Here is a 22,761-nt window from a genome sequence, read left to right as displayed (position 1 = left end):
ACAAGGGGGAATGGTTTTAAACTAAGGCAGGGGAGGTTTAGGTTAGATATTAGGAAGAAGTTTTTCACGCAGAGGGTGGTGACACACTGGAACAGGTTGCCCAAGGAGGTTGTGGATGCCCCATCCCCAGAGGCATTCAAGGCCAGGCTGGATGTGGCTCTGGGCAGCCTGGTCTGGTGGTTGGTGACCCTGCGCATAGCGGGGGGGTTGAAACTCGATGATCAATGTGGTCCTTTTCAACCTAGGCCTTTCTATGATTCTATGATTCTATGTTTTGAATTTCCGTGTGTAATTACAACCTAATCTCATCTTTGAGGCTGTGTCCAGTCCTACTATATTTTTTATATAGTGTATATAATATAATATAATCCACTAAATTCAAAATTTCCTGATCTACAAATGACTCTTCCCCTATGTAATCCAGCTATGTGTGTTGTTTCGAAGAAGTAGGCAGTCTCATCTCCTTCAAGGCTTCCTGTTTTCTCCCAGGTTACTGTTAAAGAGGAACAGTAAACGTATGTGGTTTTTGGCTTTTAAATATTGAATTGATTTCTTTTTTATAAAAATAAAAATTATTTTTTCTATTTTGTGTTTTCCATGCAATTATAATACTTCACAGCATTCTTAGCAGTTAGCAGAAGATAGAAATCCTGTCATCCTTCATAAATACGGACTAAACTGGATAGTTTTTGAGGAGCTGTCATAAAAAACAAACAAACAAACAAACAAAAAAAACCCACTGCTGTATATAGAGCTTTTGAAAAAAGTTTTTTTCCAAGTATTTGTAATAATAATAAAAGAACAGATGTGAAGCAGGGTGACCAGAAATAATTGGTTTTGTTGTTTTTTTCATTAACTGTCTTCCCTTGTTTTAAAAGAAAATGTCAAGATACTCTATTTTCTATTTTCCTGAGGTGTGTGACTTTTCCGTCCATCCTGTAGGCTTTGTTCTCCATAGTATCACTTGTTTTGATTTATTAACAGTACATTGTCATCTTGCTTTATTTTAAAGAGGTTTAGGTGCTGTTTAACTCTTTACATTGATGTAAAATAACAGTTGGAAAGCCTAATTACACCTTAGGCAGAGAAGTATACCTGACACAATAGTCTATCTCATTCACATTTGTGTTATCATCATTAGAGCTACTGAGAGTTTTTCCGATCTTGGCATTTCAGTCTTTTTTTGGGTTAGCTTAAGAAATTCTGGCTAATTTCTGAGTCATGTAAGCTGTTAAACATTGTCTGTGTTTGCATTTATCCCATCCATAGGTCATTTGGATCCAGACTTCTTTGCAAGTGACAAAACCTCTTCTGGTAATGTCCAGATCAATGAAGAAATTAGTATTGCCTCTTCTGATAGCGAAGTAGAGATTGTTGGAGTTCAGGAACATGCAAGGTATGAGTTCCGTTTTCTTACTTTTTTTCAGTTTTAGTATTTCATTCCTTCTATCAGAATATTTATGTATTTATGTTGCCAAAATTAATAAAGAAAAAATTGCTAACTTCTACTTCTCTAGTTATCCATTCATGACTGATGTCCCAAAGATAGCAAACTTTGCACTTGTTTTTTTATTTTGCTTGTCATGGTGATTTCAGAATATGTTATCACTGTTATATATATTTAGATTAAGCTTGCAATTTGATACCAAACATTAACAGGCTAAACATATGAAATATTAAAACACAAAATATTGACATACCAATTTAATATACATCAGGGAAAACATTATTAGGAATTCAGTTTTAAGTGCATAGTATGAATAGGCAAGTACATAAACCAAAATAATTATGTGGGTTCTTGTTTCATTTCAAAATATTCAGTTTAAGCATTTAAATATTTTTCAATTTCTCTTATTAATCAATTATTACAGAAGTAAAACTGCTATCAACTTTTCAGTGGATAATATAAGATAGCCCCACAAGCATGCGCACCCATACACCCATCATGCAACCCCATGCACCCACACGCCGACCCTTCTCCCAAAGTAGCGAATAATTCAAGATGTTTTTCTACTGTCTTCAGCCTGTTGTGCAGCCAACTTGTTGGGCAGCAGAGTTTCTCTGCAGCGTCCTTGACCATATCTTCAACATCTCCCCCCTCCTTATGCACAAGCAGCTATTTAGCAGTCTTGGGGTCTTCTTGCAGGAGTGGTTGATAGCCATTCCCATCGTGTGCCCCCAATACAAGGTTAACAGCAAGCATATGACCAAACAGTGCGAAATCACAAGTGGAATTAAGCATGCTGCAAGCAGCATCACGACTAGTATGTCTACTACCATGGCTAACATATTCTCTAGCCCGGCCAGGAGGCCAAGCAGGTTAGACAAGAAGTTCCAGCGGTTACCTATTCCAGTCTTTAGTACTGACTCGGCAATGTCCTTGGCCTCCTTTCTTACTTTGTCGATAGCGGTTGTAGCGTTGGCGCTGAAGTCAAGGCAGCAAAAGCCCTCCATTCCTAGCGGCCTTTCCATTTCTGTGTAGCCTAGGCCGGTGCGAGCGAGACGGAAGTCAATTGCCATTTTAGTCTGGGTTAGTCCTGAATCAAGGGCATCCATTGCCTGAGCTATGGATATAAGAGCTCAGGATGTGCAATTTGCATTTTTTGCTGCCCAACATGATAGTCTCTCAGTCACATGGATGTTGTGGATGATCTGGGGCCAGATCCAGAAGGTCTCAAAATATCTTTCGCGCCATCCCATATAAATAGACCTTGTTGTTACAGTCCTCGGATAGTTGATCGAGGCTACAGCTTTGCTGGGTGTTGTCTGCTCTTATCTGCTGGAAACCTTCCGGGGAGATTGGCATCATGCCGATCCTCCCCAGACTGCAAGGGCCACCCTTGGACCTTATCGGAATTACCAGATAGATGTATCCATTCCCACAGATCAGGGAAATACCAGGAAGTAGTTGTATAGGGGCAGGGTTGTCTAAGTGGATCATGACGGTGACCGAGGTATTTCTGTGTGAACCTGTTTTGCTTTCATCTGGGTGGTAGTCTGCGCTCTCAGGCAGTGTTGTATCAGGCCTAGTGAAATTAAACCATTCCCCTCCCCACAGCAGATATGTTGCAACGCACCATACCCAACACCTGCCAACGGACATTTCCTGCTCATGATCTGCTTGGTTGCTGGAGCAGGAATAATCCCATGGCTGTAGCCCCCTGCCAGAGTAACCGTGGCTCATTGCTTGGTTTTCCAAGCAGCGGACTTTCGCTGCAGCGTCCTTGACCGTATCTCCAATAGAAGGGACCTCAAAAATCATGAATCTCCAACCCCCCTGCCACAGGCAGGGCCACCAATCTCCATATCTAATACTAGACCAGGCTGTCCAGGGCTGCATCCAACCTGGCCTTGAACACCTCCAGGGACGGGGCATCCACAACCTCTCTGGGCAGCCGGTTCCAGCACCTTACCACTCACATTGTAAAGAACTTTCCCCTGATATCCAACCTAAAGCTTCCCTCCTTCAACTTAAAAACATTTCCCCTTGTCCTGCTGTTATCTACCTTTTCAAAGAGTTGTCTCCCCTCCTGTTTATAGGCGCTAAAAGGCTGCAATTAGGTCACCCTGTAGCTTTCTTTTCTCCAGGCTGAACAAACCCAGCTCCCTCAGCCTGTCTTCGTAGGGGAGGTGCTCCAGCCCCCTGATCATCTTTGCGACCCTCCTCTGGACCCTCTTCAACAGCTCTCTGTCTTTCTTGTACTGGGGGTTCCAGACCTGGAGGCAGTACTCCAGATGGGGCCTCACAAGAGAAGAGTAGAGAGGAACAATCACCTCCCTGTCCCTGCTGGCCACCCCTCTTCTGGTAGAGCCCAGGATACCATTTGCTTTCCAAGATGCAAGAGCACACTGCTCGCTCATGTTAAGTTTCTCATCCATCAGGACCCCCAGGTCCTTCTCTGCAGGGCTACTCTCAAGGACTGCTCCTTCCAGTCTGTATAAATGCCTAGGATTCCTCGAGCCCAAGTGCAAAACCTCCCTTCAGGAAGTTGTAGAGTGCAATGAGGTCTCCTCTGAGCCTCCTCTTCTCCAGATGGAACAATCCCAGCTCCCTCAGCCGCTCCTCATAAGATTTGTGCTCCAGACCCCTCACCAGTTTCATTGCCCTTCTCTGAACATGCTCCAGGGCCTCAATGTCTTTCTTGTAGTGAGGGACTCAAAACCGAACATAGTACTCCAGGTGCGGCCTCACCAGTGCTGAGTACAGGGGGATGATTATCTCCTTGCTCCTTCTGGCCACACTATTTCTAATGCAGGCCAGGATGGCATTGGCCTTCTTGGCCACCTGGGCACACTGTCGGCTCATGTTCAGCCGAGCATCAACCAACACCCCCAGGTCCTTTCCCTTTTCACAGACATCCAGCCACTCAGCCCCAAGCCTATAGCGCTGCATGGGGTTATTGTTTTCAAAGTGAAGGACGCAGCACTTGGCCTTGTTGAACCTCATCCCATTCACCTCAGCCCAGAGATCCAGCTTATCTAGATCCCTCTGAAGGGTTTCCCTACCTACCCTCAGGCAGATCGACACCACCTCCCAACTTGGTGCCATCTGCAAACTTACTGAGGGTACACTCAATCCCCTCATCAAGATTGTTAATAAAGATATTAAACAAGACGGGCCCCAGTACCAACCCCTGGGGAATAACACTTGTAACAGGTCACCAGCTGGATTTAACTCCATTCACCACCACTCTCTGGGCCCGGCCCTCCAGCCAGCTCCTTACCCAGCCAAGAATGTATCTGTCCAAGCCACGATCTGCCAGCTTCTGGAGGAGAATACTGTGGGAGACAGTGTCAAAGGCTTTGCTGAAGTCTAGGTAGACCACATCAACAGCCTTTCCCTCATCTACCCATCTGGTCACCCAGTCATAGAAGAAGATGAGGTTGGTCAAGCACGACGTGCCTTTCATGAACTTGTGCTAGCTGGGCCTTATCCCCTGGATGCCTTTCATGTGCAGTGTGATCTCACTCAAGATGATTTGCTCCATAACTTTCCCTGGTACCAAGGTTTGGCTGACAGGCCTGTAGTTCCCCGGATCCTCCTTACAGCCCTTCTTGTAAATGGGAGTCACATTGGCAAGCCTCCAATCCTCTGGGACCTCTCCAGATAACCAGGAGCGCTGATAGATGGTGGAAAGCAGCTCAACAATCACCCCCGCCAGCTCCCTCAGCACCCTAGGATGGAGCCCATCTGGTCCCATGGACTTGTGACAGTCCAGATGGAGGAGGAGCTCTCTAACTGTCTCCACCTGAATCACTGGGGATGTATTCTGCATACCATCCCAGACTTCCAGATCAGGGTGCAAAGTTCCCTGAGAGTAACTGATCTGCCTATTAAAGGTAGATGTAAAGAAGGCATTGAGGACCTCAGTCTTCTCCTTATCTTCAGTGGTCACATTGCCCGCTGCATCAAGTAAAGGATGGAAATTCTCCTTGGTTCTTCTCTTATCGTTGATATATTTATAAAAGGATTTCTTGTTCTCTTTTATTGCAGTGGCCAATCTGAGTTCAAGTTGGGCTTTTGCCTTTCTAACTTCCTCCCTGCATACCTTAGCATCCTCCTTGTAGTCTCCCCAAGTAGTCTGTCCCTTCTTCCAGAGGATATAGACTCTCTTTTTCTTCCTGAGTCTCAACAATAGTTCACGGTACATCCACACCGGTCTTCTTTCCCTATGGCTCCCCTTACGGCACTCAGGAACACATATCTTTAAGATTTCCATCTTCAGGAATGTCCAAGCTTCCTGGACCCCTTTACCCTTCAGGAGCGACTCCCTGCCACAAGCATCCTGAGTAGGTCAAAGTCCACCCTCTGAAAGTTCAAGATAGCAGTTTTGCAAGACACCCTTCTGACATCTCCAAGAATAGAGAATTCTACAATTTCATGGTAACTCTGTCCAAGACAGTCCCCAACCTTCACATCTCCCACCAGTCCTTCTCTGTTAGTGAAGAGCAGGTCTAGCAGGGCACCACCTCTAGTAGGCTCTCGTGCCAGCTGTGTAAGGAAGCAGTCTTCCACGCACTCTAGAAACTGCTTGGACTGCTTCCTCTGCACTGTATTATATTTCCAACTGTTACCGCTGGCAACCACCGCAGTCCCAAGCCGCACCGTCAGGGGCTAGCGATCAGAGCTCGCTAGGACCATAGCAACAGACACCAATATGGGGAAGCTGCAAAATGGCGTTTATTCACTAATACACACAGCTTATATACCTTATTTGAGCTATCGTGCCCTGTCCTGATTTGTCCATACTGGATCTTAGCCCCTTACCACAATTCCTTATTTGGCTCCTATTGTCTCCTCATTCCTTCACCTTCTTATCTTGTTTACTTCGTTAGCAAGGACAGTCTGTCTGAGCACAACAGCACCCTTCCACTATGCTTAGGGAGAGGCCTATCCCGTACAGCACGTATCCCCGCCAAGCGCCTACTACAACATCTCCCCCTCCCTAAGCTAAATGTCTCTCACGCGTGCCTAACCCGTACATCGCAAAGCAACGCAAAGCGCCTAATCTTAAATACATTTCAGCAAACTATTTCTACTACCCTTCTACTGCGCCCCTTAAGCAAACATCAGAGCAAAAAGGAGTCCTTTCCCATCACAACCTGACTCCCTGTGCTCAGTCAAGCCTTGCCCCGTTACAGCATGAACGCAACCTGCACTCTTCTACAACTTTTCACGCAGTCTGTGATACTCCATCTGTTGGTCAAAAGTCTTTTCCATCATTCGTTGCAGGCAGTTCTGCAAGCATCCTACAAAGCATGGAAGACAGATCAGAATACATACAAAGATTGCGAGCCCTATTGCGAGGACCTTAAGCAATTGCTTTAACCATAAACCCATTCCCCCAAACAGTCTGTCCAGCCAACTCTCAAGGGGATCACTCTCTTCTTTAATTTTCTGAGTATGTTCTTGCATCCATTGTAGTTGTTTATGAATCGACACGCTGTGATCACTGAGGATAAAGCAACACATTCCATCAGTGTCCTCACATCCATGTCCATGAGCCAACAGCAAGAAGTCAATAGCTGCTCTATTCTGTAGCAGCGCATGACGGACACTATTAAGATCTTCAAGCATAGCATTTAACACAAGCGTGGTCATATTGGCCTGTTTTGCAGACCAACATACCAATCTTTCTATCTGGGACAAAGCTGCTGCTGCCAAGACTCCCGGCGCGAAGATTGAAGCAAAGATGCATGATGTGACGCTCCACAGCTTAACTTCATCATTACATTCATGTCCCAGACTCACGTCGCGGCGACGCCTATGAAGATGTGAACTACGAGATATATTAAGCCAGCCCATATGACTTGGAGCAAGCATCATTAACTTCCCCAAGTAATGGGGCCACCAAGGGGGTTTCTTGGGATACCTTGCCAAGCCCAGTCTCCACAGATCAGGAGGTCCTGACTGGCCTTCCCCAGAGGGGCATTGCGCTCTAACGTGGCCATACTGGCCACATCGAAAACACGACCCCTGCTGCTGCAGCGATCTTTGCTGTTGCGGGCCGACAGCTGCTACTATAGCCGCGGCCAGTCCTTCATTAGTTAAAAGAGCAACCTTGAGCTTATCTAAGATATACTGAATAATTTCCCTCGGGGTATTAAGCATACTCAGGCCGGCTCACAGCAATGCCTTAACATTGTCATGCGATTTCTGTTGCAGGCAATCAATGATCACTGGCCCTTGGGCCGGTTTCGGGAGATCAGACCCCTCAACAGCAGCTAAAAGCCTGTCTGAAAAGCTTTGAAAAGATTCATTCGGGCCCTGGGTAATATCAGTCCACGGAGCAGGTGGTTCAGCTTTATGCGCAAGTTTTTTAAACGCTTCCACCATTGCGTCTGTGGCCGCTATTAGCTCCCCCGGTCTTAGTTTCGCTAACTGGCCCTGGAGCGAAGCCACTCCCACGGCCTTCCCAGAAAGCTGCTGGACGCCGGTCCCACACAGGGGGTGGCCCGGGCCAAACCCTGTCGCCCTGGTAAGCCCCCCCAACTCAGCCATCCAGTCCGTCTCCCATAACGTATATTGGACCAGCTTGAGCACCATACACATTAGGTTTGTGATATCATGGGGGAGGAGAGGCCCCGGTGCAGTCAAAGCCTGTAGTGCATTTAACGTCAGAGGCGATTTCAGGCCTCCCCCATCCACAAATTCCACCAGGCACGCAACATCCCCGGGGTCAAGTGGCACCCATTCGGGACCACGATCACTCACAATCACCAGGAATGCCTCTGGAACTATACCCTTCCCCAAAGCCTCTGATCTAATCTGATTCCAGTCCGTCATTTGATCCCTCCCCCTCCACTCATAGCCAGCCCCTTCTTCCTCCTCTACACTATCACTCACACCACCTCCCCTGGGAGTGACCAGAGACAGTAGGCACCGCCCCCTGTCCTCATTGGACGGACCTTTTGTCTGGTCCCTCCCCTTGTGGGCAGTAAGTTGATCCTGCTCATGTGGATCACAACTTCCTCCACCCCCTTGAGTCAGGGAACACTGACGCAATTCTGATAAAGGATAAAAAGTTCCGCCTGAGGGGACCGGATACGGGGGCAGGGAATGAGACAAGGAACATCCGCTCCCTTGTTGTTTGTCTTCTTTTGAACTGAGCGCGGTCGGCTCAGCCGGCGCCATCAAGCCAACGGTCATTGGCGGCTCCATCTCCTCTCAGCCCCTGCAAAAAACTGCTCCCGAGCCCCCATCGGACCGCCCCGACTCCGGTGTCTCGCCTCCACCGCCAAGACCCAAAAGGTATCGAGCCTCCACCAATACCTTTCCCTCCACTCTGGCCGCTTTCAACATCCCTAGTATCAGACCCCAAGTTTTTAACTCGGACCCGCCCTCCTGAGCGCTCATAATATGTTGCGCGAGCACAGAGGTGAGATCATCCCACCTCCAGTGATCAAGAATCTCTTGGGGGGCTTTAACCTCCCCCTCCCGCTCTAACTGGGAAATAACTGCAGCAACCGCCTTCTTAGAAGGAACATACTTGCCAAAGTAATCCTTGCACAGCTGGAGTATTATCTTAATTACCGATTCCATGATTCGAACCTCAGCAGGGCTCCACTACCTCGCCGTTTTCCACCGACTACGAATCGTGGCACAGCGCTCACACCACGCTGGTTCGCAAGCAATAGGGGCTAGACCTCGGCGCAGCGACACTACCATGCTCTATTCCGCCGACTGTGACCCCCCGGGTAGGTCCGGACCTCGGCGCTGCCTGACCGCTCCACCGACTACAGACCCCAGCGCAGCAACATTACCACGCTGCCACGTAACTGACGGAAAATAAGGAGTGACGATCCGATCCTTGCCTCACACAGGGCACAAGTTGTTACCACCGACAACCACCATAGTCCCAAGCTGCACCGTCAGGGGCTAGCGATCAGAGCTCGCTAGGACCATAGCAACAGACACCAATATGGGGAAGCTGCAAAATGGCGTTTATTCACTAATACACACAGCTTATATACCTTACTTGAGCTATCGTGCCCTGTCCTGATTTGTCCATACTGGATCTTAGCCCCTTACCACAATTCCTTATTTGGCTCCTATTGTCTCCTCATTCCTTCACCTTCTTATCTTGTTTACTTCGTTAGCAAGGACAGTCTGTCTGAGCACAACAGCACCCTTCCACTATGCTTAGGGAGAGGCCTATCCCGTACAGCACGTATCCCCGCCAAGCGCCTACTACAACACCAACATATATCAGGGAAGTTAAAGTCTCCCATGAGAACGAGTGCTGGCGATTGCGCGACTTCTGCAAGCTGCTCATAGAATGCCACGTCCTTGTCTTCATCCTGATTAGGTGGTCTATAACAGACCCCCACCAAGATGTCACCCCAACAGGCCTTCCCCCCGATCCTTATCCATAGACACTCAACTTCATCATTCCCAACCCCAAGCTCTTCAACATCAAAACACTCTTTAATATAAAGAGCCACACCACCACCCTTCCTTCCTCATCTATCCCCTCTGAAGAGCTTGTAGCCATCCATCACAGCACTCCAGTCATGGGAGTGGTCCCACCATGTTTCAGTAATAGCAACTAGGTCATAGTTAGCCTGCTGCACAATCGCTTCCAGCTCCTCCTGCTTGTTGCTCATGCTGTGTGCATTGATGTAGATGCACTTCAGCTGAGTCATCTGCCTCACCCCCAGCTCAAGCATTGTTCTCCTAGGCTCATTTCTGGTGAGCCGTTTTGTCCCCTTCCTCCATCGTAGATAGTTTAGAGCTCTTTTGATAAGCCCTGCTGGCTCCTGCGCTAGGATTTGTTTCCCCCTTTGAGATATGTGGGTTCCATCCATGGACAACAGGCCAGGGGCCAAGTGCCCCATGGCCGAAAAAACACAAGTTCCTGCCTCGACACCAGCCTCTGAGCCAATTATTCGTTACCTGTGTTTTCCAAGCTCGCTCCATGTCCTTCACTGCCCCTGAAGGTATAGAACAAAAGATCACTTGCACTCCCACTCCTTGAACTAAATGCCCTAAATCCCTGAAATCTCTTTTCATAGTTCGCAGGCTTCTCTGAGCGATTTCATCACTGCCCACCTGAACTATGAGTAATGGGAAGTAATCAGTGGACCAAACCAGCTTTGGAAGTTTTCTAGTTATGTTCCTGACTCGGGCCCCGGGAAGGCAGCACACTTCCCAATGGCTCGGGTCCGGTCTGCAAATGGGGCCCTCTGTTCCTCTGAGAAGGAGAGTCACCACATCCACCCTTCTTTCTTTCCTGACAGAGGCAGTCTCAAGGTGTGGGGGTGACCGCCTTGCCTTAGGCTCCCTCCTAGGCAGATCCTTCCTTGCCTCCCCACTCACCTCCCCTTCAATTTCCAGCATCTCAAACATGTTGTTTAGTGTCAGGTCTGTCTGACTGTGACAGGGCAGGGGGTCCACCACTTTTCTGGGATATCTCCCTGGCACCCTTCCCTCTGGCACTCCAGCGAGTCCAGATAGATACAGATACACACAGATAGTGTGGATGCAGTTCAGTGCTGTTGGGTGTGGAAAATAACCTGAAACTTTAAGGTGCTGAATGAAGAGAGATTTAGTCTTAGCTTCTAGGACAGTGAAAGTCTTCTCATGGCTAGCCTGGTTTTTATCCAGCAGGCCCAGGGCTTAAAGAATCTTTGTGCTGATGCTAAGTGACACAAACTCATCATCCTCTGCTATTTAGTGTAAATCTACCTAATGCTACATACACACAGCCCTTCTGCTTGAGGTCCCCAAGTCAAACATTTCCCATGCTGTTTTCCTTGCTTGTGTTTACCACGTAGGAGAATGGGAAATTAAGTAAATGCAGAGTTGCTGTTTAAAATCAGTTTTAGTAGGTAGGGACCAAGGTAATCTCAGTAAAGAAAGATAGCATGCTCTTCTGGTGCTTTCCTTTTTTCATGTAACCACTTTGCCATCTCTCAAAGAGTAGTTCTTACTGGTTCCATTGAATTTTTGCACATTTTGATTGCTTGAATCCTTTTTAGAGTTTTATTTCTCTTGCAGATCTAGGCTTGCAGTTATGAAGTATTGATGGGCTTCTGACAGGGTTGTCATTTGGAAAAGCTTTAGGTTTTTTATCAGTATTTTTGCATGCTTAGTATTGTGTCTGGATACAGTTCTTTTGCTTACAGTGTTTTTATTGTGCTCCATACTCCATGTTGTCATCGGACTGGTGTGAGTTGTGACACTCGAGAGTTCATCTGACATTTGTAGTTTTTTGGACAGCTAGTGAATTGGTGATGTTTCTCATCATCAGAGTATTACTTGTCATTTACTTAGGACACTGAGTCATGTTTTTTAGTCTAATTTTTGTCGAATAGATTTTTTTATATAAAAATAAAACACTCATATAAAACATATAAAACAACTCATATAAAACACGCATATAAAACACTCTTCTTTTTTTTTTCTTTTTCTTTTTTCCTTTTTTTTTTAATTGCCTTTACTTTCTATCTTCCCCTTAGCTACAAGCATGTTCCCTAAGCTAATGTTTAATTGGACATTTTGTTATTGGCTACTTGCTTGATCTGTTGGAGAATAAACACTTTTTTTTGCAAGGTATCATTTTTATGAGCTAATTCATAGTCTGTTTTTTGTCTTCTTCAGGGAGAAAAGTTAGTGCTAGCTTTGCCTAAGCATTAAGGACTGTTTTGTATTGGAATGATGGACCATAGTCCCTGAGACTGAACACTGTATTTAGTTTACTTTGGCTACAATTTTTACTTGTCAGTTATACTTTAATATATTTCTTCTTAAATAAAAATTAAAAAAAAAATCCTCTCTATTTGTTAGAGTTCCAATCTCTTTTTACTAATTCTCTGTAGTTACGTATTTTATTATTTATTTTTAAAATTGAAGATGCAATAAAATAGTAATTCTGAGCATACAAAACTAAATTGCATATGAGAAGGAAATGAGACATTTACATTCTGATAAGTTAGAGCTTGGAGAATGAGCTTTTTCATTCCATTTCTCTTTCTCCAACCAGAGATGAAAAAAAAAAAGAGCATAAATTAAGGAGTTCTGGAGAAACTAAATTGTACTACATTTAATTAAATAAAATGTGAATGTCAGGAATATTTGACCAGTGCAGGAAATGTGGACTCCTTCACAAGGAGATGGGAAAAGATTACCCCAGCAGCCAAAAAACTCCTGCTTAGGTATGCAGCCAGGAGCAGATGCAGCAACCACCAATGCTTACAAGAACAAAACAATTTTTGGAGTACAATGTATAAAGTTTTACTAGCATTTATTCCTGTCATCACTTCATATAACAAAATTAGTCTCCTTCATTTTGATTTTTTTTCTAGTTACTAGCTTGTACTTCATTTGCCACGTATCTGTTATCACTATGATAAGTTAAAATACTGTTCAAATAAGTAGACGTACCTCACTTCAGCAAGGCACTTGAGTGTATACTTATCTTCAAATACATGATTCAGTCTCACTGACTGTTATCACTGAAGGCTTAAATGTTTTGTTGAAGTGGGGCTGTACTGTTAGCAGGGAGTATTTCCCAGCATTTTTGTAATTCTCAGTTAAGATGACCAAATAAAAATCGTGTAATTGCTTTATTGTTGTCATGAAGTTGTCATTGTGTCCTTATTGCAACACAGTTTTCATTTCAAGCCTCACTTTAAATTTGACTCTTAAAAATTCCAATGGGTAAATTTGCTAACAGGAAACAGAATGCTTCTGAATAATGCATGGTAGTACACATGATGAAGCATCATTCTCTAGGATCCTTGAGATCCATGCACATATTTAGTAGGGAACATCATTTTACATCCACTGGCAGAATTCAACCCAAAGTATGAATTTAAGTCTGATCTCAGCTTAGTGAACTTTCAGATCAGTGAGTGTTTAAGACATCATGGCCTCTACAAATGGAAAAACCCCAAGGAAATTTTGAGGAGAGACTCATTACTAAGATGTATAAGGGATAAAACACTGCAGCTAAGAATCTTGTGCCGGAATTCAGTAGTAGCTTTAATGCTTTTTGCTTTTTGCCTTGCTACAGGTGTGTGCATCCTACAGGAGGTGTGATCCAGAGTGTGTCTTCCTGGAAGCATGGCTCAGGCTCACAGTACATTAACACTCAGCAAACACAATCATGGACAGCTGTGACTCCCCAGCAGAATTGGTCTTCGCCCCCAGAAATAGTAGACCTCACTTTGGATGAGGATACCAGACACAAATATCAACTGTAATGCAATGTTACTGTGTTTCTGTCCCTATCCCTTCTCCCTTTGAGGCACAGAAATTCATTACTACAGCTTCAGCTTCAGAATTCCTATTCCTGGCACTATGAGATTCAAGCTCATGAAGTTTTTCATTTCCATAAGAATGTAATATAATTTTAATAGGATTTTAAATGTTGTGGGATTTTTTTTTTTTTTGCTTTTGCCTTCTCAAAGGAGGATTCCTCCCAAAGTTAACACCCAATAGCTCCAAATTTAAAGCACATCTATATTTACTAATTTGTGTGTTAATTTGAAGAAATAATTGTGTACAGAGTTATGTCATTCTACCCTTTCCCACCTCCAACTTCAGAACATTTTTAATTTATCAGTATATTGATTTTGTAAGTAGCAGTTAGTGGTTTGCTGTGTGAGCATCAGTTGTTTTGAGAAATGCTGTGTACTCGCTGATTTCAGTGGAACTGGAGGTTTTCTGCCCATGGTTTGGATGGGCATACGCTCTGCTGGGTGAAACACTGGCTGGGTGGCTGGGCCCAAAGAGCTGTGGTCAATTTAGTTAAATCCAGTTGGCAGCCAGTCACGAGCAGGCTCGGTAGTCACCCCAGGGCTCAGTACTGGGGCTGCTTCTATTTAACATCTTTATTAACAATCTTGATGAGGGGATTGAGTGCACCCTCAGTAAGTTTGCAGATGACACCAAGTTGGGAGGGAGTGTTGATCTGCCAGAGGGGAGAAAGGCACTACAGAGGGACTTGGATAGACCGAATTGATGGGCCAAGGTCAACTGTATGAGTTTCAATAGGGCCAAGTGTTGGCTCCTGCATTTTGGTCACAACAACCCCAGGCAACCCTACAGGCTTGGGGAGGAGTGGCTGGAAAGCTGCCTGATGGAAAGAGACCTTGATGTACTGTTGGACAGTCGGCTGAATATGAGCCAGCAGTGTGCCCAGGTGGCCAAGAAGGCCAATGGCATCCTGGCTTGTATCAGGAATGGTGTGGTGAGCAGGACTAGGGAAGTAATCTTGCCCCTGTACTCGGCATTGGTGAGGCCTCACCTCAAGTACTGTGTTCAGTTTTGGGCACCACCGTACAGAAAGGACATAGAGGTGCTGAAGCAGGTCCAAAGAAGGGCAACAAGGCTGGTGAAGGGCTTGGAGAATATGCCCTACGAGGAGAGACTGAAGGAGCTGGGCCTGTTTAGTCTGGGGAAAAGAAGGCCGAGGGGAGACTTTATTGCTCTCTTGCAATACCTGAAAGGTACTTACAGCGAGAGCAGGATTGGTCTCTTCTCACTGGTGACAGGTGACAGGATGAGGGGAAATGGCCTCAAGTTGCACCAGGGTAAGTTTAGGTAGGATATCAGGAAGAACTTCTTTACTGAAATGGTTGTTAAGCACTGGAATAGGCTCCCCAGGGAGGTGGTTGAGTCACCATCCCTGGATGTGTTTAAAAACCCTTTGGATGTGGTGCTCAGGGACATGATTTAGTGGAGGGTTGTTAGAGTTAGCGTAGTATGGTCAGGTTGCGGTTGGACTTGATGATCTTTAAGGTCTTTTCCAACCTGAGCGATTCTATGATTCTATGATTCTATTCAACACTTCTGTAAACTGAGCCAGGAGTATTTATATTCAAGCTGATTTGGTTGTGTAACCAGCAGGAGGGACTGTCTTTAATACAAAAGGTCCATAATGCGTGCACTGACCATTTTCTAATTAAAAGACTTTTTTTTTTCAATGTAACTTATAGTTTTCACTATTTTCAGTGCTGAGTCTTCTGTCTTCTTGACTACTGTGTTTCACTGATAATTTCCCACAGTTTGTTACAGTTTAAAATAGCAGTAGTAGAAACTGTCTAGCAGTTGATAACTGCAAAAGCACAAAAAAATTACAACTAATAAAAAAGCCGAACATCCATCTGCTTTTAAAATGTATCTGCACTTTTCCCCTATTTCTGAATCTTGCCTGGAGTGGGGGAAGGACAGAAATGAAACATATTTGCTCCTAGTCTTCATTTCATCTATTGCTTATTTACTTCATTGGCCATCTGAAAACACATGTAAAACCCCAGTCTGGCACAGCACTGATTCAGATGTGAAGCGCTAAGCCCTGGCAGTTTACTAAAACTTGTGAGTCCACCAGGGAAGTGGCGGAGTCGCTGTTCCTGGAGTTAAAAACCGTGTAGATGTGGCACTTAGGGACGTGGTTTAGAGAGCATGGTGGTGATGGGTTGATGGTTGGACAAGATGATCTTAGATGTCTTTTCCAACCTTGGTGATTCTAGGATTCAAGTGCTTCAAACTCTGTCCCGAAGGGTGTTGTAGGATCAGTGTGTAAGGTTGCGATCTTTTCTTTAACTAGATTTGCACCATTTTCCTGTCTTTAGGTAATGTCTCTTATCCTAGTTTTGGAATTGCTTTTAGGGTATGTTCCAGGAAACACTTTCTACTAGAATAATGGCTTGACCAGAATCAGTGGAACTGCTTACTTCAGTGGGCTCTAGCTTCTGTAGCATATATGGAAATTCTTGGCCCTTATCATTTTGGGACATTTTCCAGGAAAATACCAAAGATTTGACTTAAACAAGATGATAGTCACTTTAAATGTCTATTGTACAATTAAAATGTTCCTTTGTATTCAAAATGTTTTTAATGGAAATTTTATACAGCTCTGTTGGCAGATTTTTGCCTTTTAAGACTGAACAGAGGGTATTTAGATCATGGGAAGTTCTGTTTCCTTTTTGTGTTGGCTAGTTTTTAAATTTATTTGGCTTCCAATAATTTTCTCTGTGAGCAAAAAAAAAAAAAAAAAAAAAAAAAAAAAAAAAAAGGGAAAAAAAAAGACCACCAAATCCCAATTGCCTATGTTGTCACATAATAATAAAAAAGTCATGTTGATACGGTTAGTAACAAAGAGATTTTCCTGAATAAGCAGAAAGGTTATTGACTGCACTTTACAGAACAATTAGGTAAGGGACTGCTATTCCAGTTGAAAGTGATAAGTGTGTTGTATGACCAGAAAACGTTGGTGGTGCTTCTAGGGATGTTTTTTCTTCTTCAGGGCAGCAGGGATAAGCCTGTACTGGTGGAATGCTCTGGCAGCAGCAGCTGCTGATCTTTTTCTCCTATTTTCATTGTGTAACCTGGCCATCAGTTTATTGGGCTAGCACACATGCTGTAAGGTAACTTTGAAACAGTGGTTTATTGTGGCTGCTTTTTGCTGTTTCATGAAGTCTTTTAAATACAGGTTTTGAAGAAAGCTGCAGGGACCCATTCAGTGGAACTGAAGGTATTCAACACTTCTGAAAACTGGGCCCATTTGTAGTCTTTCCATTAAAATGTAAACTATCTGTTTTTTAGTTTGTATGTTATGTGACTTCCATGTATGTATAAAAACAACTGCGTCCTAACCAAACTTCCTCCAGTTGTGCACTGTGTTCAAACAATTCATGTATTGTAGTCTGATGCAGGTTTCTTTTTATTTTATTTAAAACATCACATATTTTATTTTATCCTTAACAAATTTGAAAAGGGTACTGATCTGAAAACTGCAATCACTGGGATAACTAGGAAGTGTTTTCTTTTGTTTTCTTTACACTAAAAAAAAAAAGAAAAAAAAAAGAGCAAAAGATGCCTGGACAGTTCTGCAGTTTTGCTCTTCTCAACAAGAAAGTAAAATGTTTAGCCATTGTATGGCTAAGAACCAATGCACTTAGGATCTGATCCAGAACCCACTGGAGCTGATGAAGGGCTTTTCCTCAGCTTCAGTATGCATTGGCTCAAGTCCTTCATGGTTTAGCAGTTCCTGAATTGCTCAAGTGTGAACTTGGTACCTTCTAAATTGAAGACAAATCATTGCTTAGAATTTAAATGTTTAAAATCTGTGACTCTAGTTTAAAAAAAAAGTGATTTTTTCTTGACACTCATTATTTAGTTCTCATTTTCCATCTAGTATTTGGAAAAAAAAAATAAAACAGTGTTTTATACATATATATATATAATATATATATATATTTTGTGCAAGATGAGCCCTTCTGGTTTCTGAAACAAGCCTGTAGCATAAAGTTGAAACTATTTTAAGACAAAATAAAATAGTGTATTATTTAAACAACATCAACTTGTTTGTGATTTTTTTTCCATTTTCATTCAGTACTCTGCTCTTTGTCACATCTCTTAAATAAACCCTTTGAGCTCTGGGATTGGGTTGCAGCTACCAAATTCAGTACTGTTCCCTGCCATAATGCATGTGAATATGGTTCCTGATCACAAAAGCCCCAGCCCAGGGCAGGAGCAGCTCTTTGGGCAATGCTCTGCTCATCACTTGTAGCGATGTGGTTTCTCTGCCACCTCCATCCTCATCAGGTTCAATTCCTGCAGACCTCAAGAGGTAAACAACATTTGGGGATCCACCAAATTTACTATCAGTCTACTACCTCAACTAACAAGAAGGACAGTAAGCATAACTTTACTGTGCTAAACTGGGAATTGAAGGAAGGTTGCCCGGATGAACCACACGTCTTCACAGAAGTAATGGTGGAACTCCGATTTATTGCCCGAATCAGCTCATACTTATACAGAAATACAGGGTGCTCACGGCAACTTATGATTGGTTAGCATACAGAAATCACGCGTCTTGCTCGCATAGATATTGGTACAGCATTAATCATCACATGGCTTTTTTCACTGTTCTTCACATTCCACTGTCTTGATCTCTTCCCAGGCTAGCTACCCCCTTAACTGAAGCCTCAGTTTTTCTTCCTGCTTTGACAGCTTCAAGGCCTCATAGCCTGGGTTGTGCACGTAGCACTCGAGCTCACAAATCCTTGTTCCCTGAGCCACTCTCTTACAATTCCCCCTTTTTCTTTTTGCACAAGCCAGGCAGCATGAATTGCATCTTGAACCATGTTTTGCAAGCATTGCAGTAAGCAAGGCACGATTATCAGCACACCAATTCCTGTCAGTAAGAATACAATAGATTTGTGTTGCACACTTCTACAAAGCGTTCCTCGTCAGTAAGCTAACAGCAAAGACTACACAATACACCAGAATTAACCACAGCTTCAGTATCCTGATGAATAAGAATATCACAGCCCCCACACTGGATCAATAACTGTACCCGACCCCCACAGTTAGTGCACTTCTGATTCTTGTAACTGTAAATTGCTCCTGGCAGATCCCAATATCTAAGAGGTCTTCCCAATGAGATGCTTTCTGTGATTTGCTGAAGGAATACTGATCACAGATCAGGAGTCATGACACTATGTATGATGTCTGTACACCGTGCGGCTATTGCTCGCTGGAGTTGCTGTTGTTGATGTTGGGTGGAGATGAATTGTTGATGTTTGGGGCTGGCTTGGTCCATTTACTGGGAACCCATAATGGGCCAGATCCTGTGGAGACACAACTATAACCTCTACCATTAAACAGTAGCGGAGCAGGACCCTCCCACATGACGGTGGTAGGGGTCCTATATTGAACCTTCACTGAGGGAGTAGACTGCATACGAATCTGACTATGATGTTGTAAGAGACTATTCTTTTATATCATTGACTCAAAGTTTGCTGAGGAACAAGTCCAGGCAAGTCCTGGGCAAAGGCAGAGAAATCTTTTGTCTTGAGGACACTGATGGACAGGTCCTGGCTAAGGATTGTGAAATCCTCTAAGGAGCACAGATGGACAAGGCCAGGGGCATCGAGAGAGAGAGATAAGCTGCTGCTAATGGCCGGGAAGCGGTCTTTTTGTGTGGACTTATCTCAAGGAAAATGGCCATCTCAGGCGGTATGCACAGGACTCTTGCTCAAGCACCCAGGAATGTCACGTAGGCAGCAGAAAATGGAGGATAAAAGAGGGTCCAACAACCACAGCTATGTGGAGACGGATCTCTACGTGGAGACTGATCTCTCACCACGACACGAGCTTCCTGCCTTCCGATCCTCCTCTACGGACCGTTTGCTGACAGACTTCCCTGGGCCTGCTACCTGAGACCTGCTGCTTCCTCCCTGACCTGCATCCTCTCGTTGCCCAAGACCGGCCTCGCTGCTCCTGCCCTTTGGCCTCGGACCGTCAGAACATTGTGCAACGGGACTGCTGCCGGATCCTGGTGGTGACTATCCCTGCTTTACGCAATTCTTGCCTCTTTCTATCTTTTCTATCGCTCACCTTCCCTTCCCCATCACCCCAATCCTTAATAGCGTCCGTCCTCCCCTTTCCCCATCTCCCTTATTAACATTTGTAATAAACTGGTCGGACCAACATTTGAACCGTTGTTTCTTAATCTCACGCTGGGCATACATATTTCTAAGAACCTCCTCTCCCTCCTATAAATTGGAGCGAGACATTTTTTTATGGCGTAGTCGAAGCAGGATACCCGCCGTGAGAGTGTTGTCCTTCCAGATAATAGTCTGAAACTTTCTGTGTGTACCTCCTGGAGTTGCAAGAAGCGATATTTTTTGATAACTTAGACGTGAGCACCTCTCCAGGAAGATCGCTTCATACTCTGAAACTTTACTATTTATGTGTGTACCTCTCGAGGATGTATGAATTTTGTCTAATTGCATTTATTTAATACGTGTGTGCCTCCTCGGGAAGTTCTCTCTGCATTTTGTGGTTTAAGGAACCCCTCTACGTGTGCGCCTCTTGGGGAAGTAAGACACACGTTTTTTGACTTAAAAAACGTGTGTGCCTCTCCAAGAAGTTTACTCACTTTGCTGAAAATTGTTTATGTATGCACCTCTCGAGGACGTATGAATCTTGTCTAATTGCATTTAATACGTGTGTGCCTCCTCGGGAAGACCTCTCTGCATTTTGTGACTCAAGGATCTTGCAACTTAAGTGTGAAATTTGAACCTCTTTCTTGTGCGCCTCTCCAAGAAGTTTATTCACTTTGTTGAAACCTAGAAAGTGTTGTGTTAGCTTAAAATTAACTGCGGATTTTGAAACCGAAGTGTGCCTTGCTTTGGTGTGGTGTTTGCAGTTTTTTGTGTGGCTTCGCAGGGAAGTTAGGAGCGATTGTAAGTTGGTTTAGCTTTTTTGTCCTCGTGCTTTCCTCAACAAAGGGAGGCGCGATCAGAACATTTACATTTCTTTAGGTGTGGTGTGCCTCCGTGGGAGAGGCAATAAGGAGTTATTTGTACTTTTGAATAGGAGTACCTCCTCCTCTCAGTGTATATCTTTCTGCGTATTTAGAAATGAGCAACAGTATGGCCAGTATGAAAAGTGAAGATGTATTATTTGATCTTTTAGAAAAGCATGGTGCTCGGCCTTCTGTATCAGGGGTGGATTGGGCACGACAGAACTGGTATAATTTGCAAAGTGTTTCAGACCGTATTCGTGTTTTACAAAATGAGGCTCGTACTCGGGCCGGAAAAGGGAAATCTTTTATTTGTGCTGTACTCGGTGCTGCTTTAAAAGCAGCTGTGGAGTTCCGAGAGGAAAAGAACTCTACGGAAACCCAGACTATTCAAGCATTACAGGAATCGGTTAAAGTGACGCAAGAATTGGTAAAATCTCTGCAAAGCCAAATAATGAGTCTTGAGGATCAATTAGAAAGAGAAAAACATAATTCGGTTTTGTTGCAAACAGCTTTTAAGAAGCTGATAACGTGTAAGGACACCGGTGACACTGTTGCCCACAGTGCACCTCAAGAAAAAGTTTATCCTCAAGGGAAATTACAAGAGGTGAAGGAAAGGCTAGATAAACTAGAGGCCTCTCCAGCCCACATTTGTCCTTTGATAAAACTGAATACACTTTCGATAACAGTGAGGATCTAGATCCTCAAATGAATGTTAAGGAAATTCCCTTTTCGGCCACTGAACTGGCCAAACTGAAAAAGGATTTCAGCCGCTCCCCAAAGGAGTCTGAAACAGAATACGTCTGGAGAGTTAGTCTCACTGGCGGAGACCAGATCCTACTAACAGAGAAAGAAGCTGAAGGTTACTGGGGACCAGGAGTATTTTTAACCACTGGCAATAATCGTGCTCCCTGGTCCTTAACACAGAGGGCTGCCTATTGGGCAGGGGGTCTCAACCCTTTAGAAAGGGGGGACCCTCTTGCTATTACTGGAACTATCGACCAATTAGTGGAGAATGTTCAGAAAGCTGCTTGTCTCCAAATGATGTATGATAGAAAGTTGCAGCTACATCATGAATCACCCATGATGTTACCTGTTAATCCGGAGAGATTGACACCTCTAATTAGGGGACTTCCTGAATCGTTAAAACCTATAGGTATACAACTCCAAGGAAAGATACAAGCCATGTCTCAGGGAGAGAGAGCCTGGGCAGCGTTGGAGGGATCTGTAACCCCTAACCACCAGTCAGGACCCAAAGTGTGGACTTGGGGAGAGGTTGCCCAAGAATTAACTAACTACGGAAGAAAATATGGGCCGGTGGTTTCTACCTCCAGTAAATTTGAGCCAAGAGGAGTAAGGCTTGCAGTAGCCAACCTTGCCTCCAGGCCACCTAGCCCAAAACTTAATGAAACCAAAAAGATTTCATCCCCGGTAAAAACGGGTAGACGAAGCATTGATCATAAACGCAGTGGACTTTGGGCTCTGGGCTGGAAAAAGGGTATTCCACGACATTTGATGGATGGATTAACAACAGATAGACTTGAGATGCTTGTGACTGAATGGCCTACTAAACTTGAGGAAAGCAAAGTCCTAGGTCCTAGTGCCCCCCCTGCAACACCAGAGCAGCTACTGCAATCATCGGGAAACTAATTCCTTCACCCCTTTCAAGTGAGCGGGGGGTGAAAGGGTGGATGTTTATTAGGAAGCTCACGACTAAAGGAAACGATCTGTTAATTACTTGCATTGTCGAACCTAAATTAGTTCCCATAACATACAGGAGCACAGATTTCAGCTATCAAAAGGGAGGATGCTGATCGTGCTGGTGTAACCTTATCTCGCAGAAAAATATTCGTGGCAGATGCTATGGGCGGTGTACATTCACAGAACATGGCAACAGTAAGGCTAAGGTTACCTGGGGAAGAGCGCTCTCAGGAAGTCCCCATGGTTGTGGGAACTCTCCCGCTTAATTTGTTAGGACTTGATATGTTGAAGGGCAAAA

The 22,761-nt window shown here is 44.4% G+C and overlaps 3 protein-coding genes and 1 long non-coding RNA gene across 5 annotated transcripts in view; 3 read left to right on the top strand and 1 right to left on the bottom strand.

The window, feature by feature from the left end:
- LOC100858742 overlaps positions 1–17,806 on the top strand; it is a 215,506-nt gene extending 197,700 nt beyond the window's left edge. For both annotated transcript variants that reach the window (XM_040655209.2, XM_040655207.1), the window contains exons 4-5: positions 1,270–1,396; positions 13,518–17,806. In XM_040655209.2, coding sequence (XP_040511143.1) covers positions 1,270–1,396; positions 13,518–13,707 — 317 coding nt within the window. In that variant the 3' untranslated portion in view covers positions 13,708–17,806. The remainder of the gene's footprint in view (positions 1–1,269; positions 1,397–13,517) is intronic.
- On the bottom strand, positions 6,089–7,846 carry LOC771474 (envelope glycoprotein gp95-like). The gene has a single exon (XM_046905123.1). It carries the CDS (start codon positions 7,610–7,612, stop codon positions 6,665–6,667), a length of 948 nt encoding a protein of 315 aa, XP_046761079.1. The 5' UTR covers positions 7,613–7,846; the 3' UTR covers positions 6,089–6,664.
- Positions 8,550–13,066, top strand: LOC124417485. The gene is made up of 2 exons (XR_006932316.1): positions 8,550–8,752; positions 9,058–13,066. It is a non-coding gene; the product is annotated as an uncharacterized LOC124417485 (long non-coding RNA).
- A 2,822-nt stretch (positions 17,807–20,628) lies between the features above and the next one.
- On the top strand, positions 20,629–22,412 carry LOC121108225. Its single transcript, XM_040655276.2, is given in 2 exon segments — positions 20,629–21,421; positions 21,424–22,412. Coding segments are annotated over 2 exon segments (1,530 nt in total). The 5' UTR covers positions 20,629–20,880.
- The last annotated feature ends 349 nt before the right edge of the window (positions 22,413–22,761 follow it).

Source organism: Gallus gallus, chromosome W (assembly GCF_016699485.2).
Source record: "Gallus gallus isolate bGalGal1 chromosome W, bGalGal1.mat.broiler.GRCg7b, whole genome shotgun sequence".
In the NCBI taxonomy this organism is placed as follows: Eukaryota; Metazoa; Chordata; class Aves; order Galliformes; family Phasianidae; genus Gallus; species Gallus gallus.
This window is presented reverse-complemented; position numbering and strand designations above follow the sequence as displayed.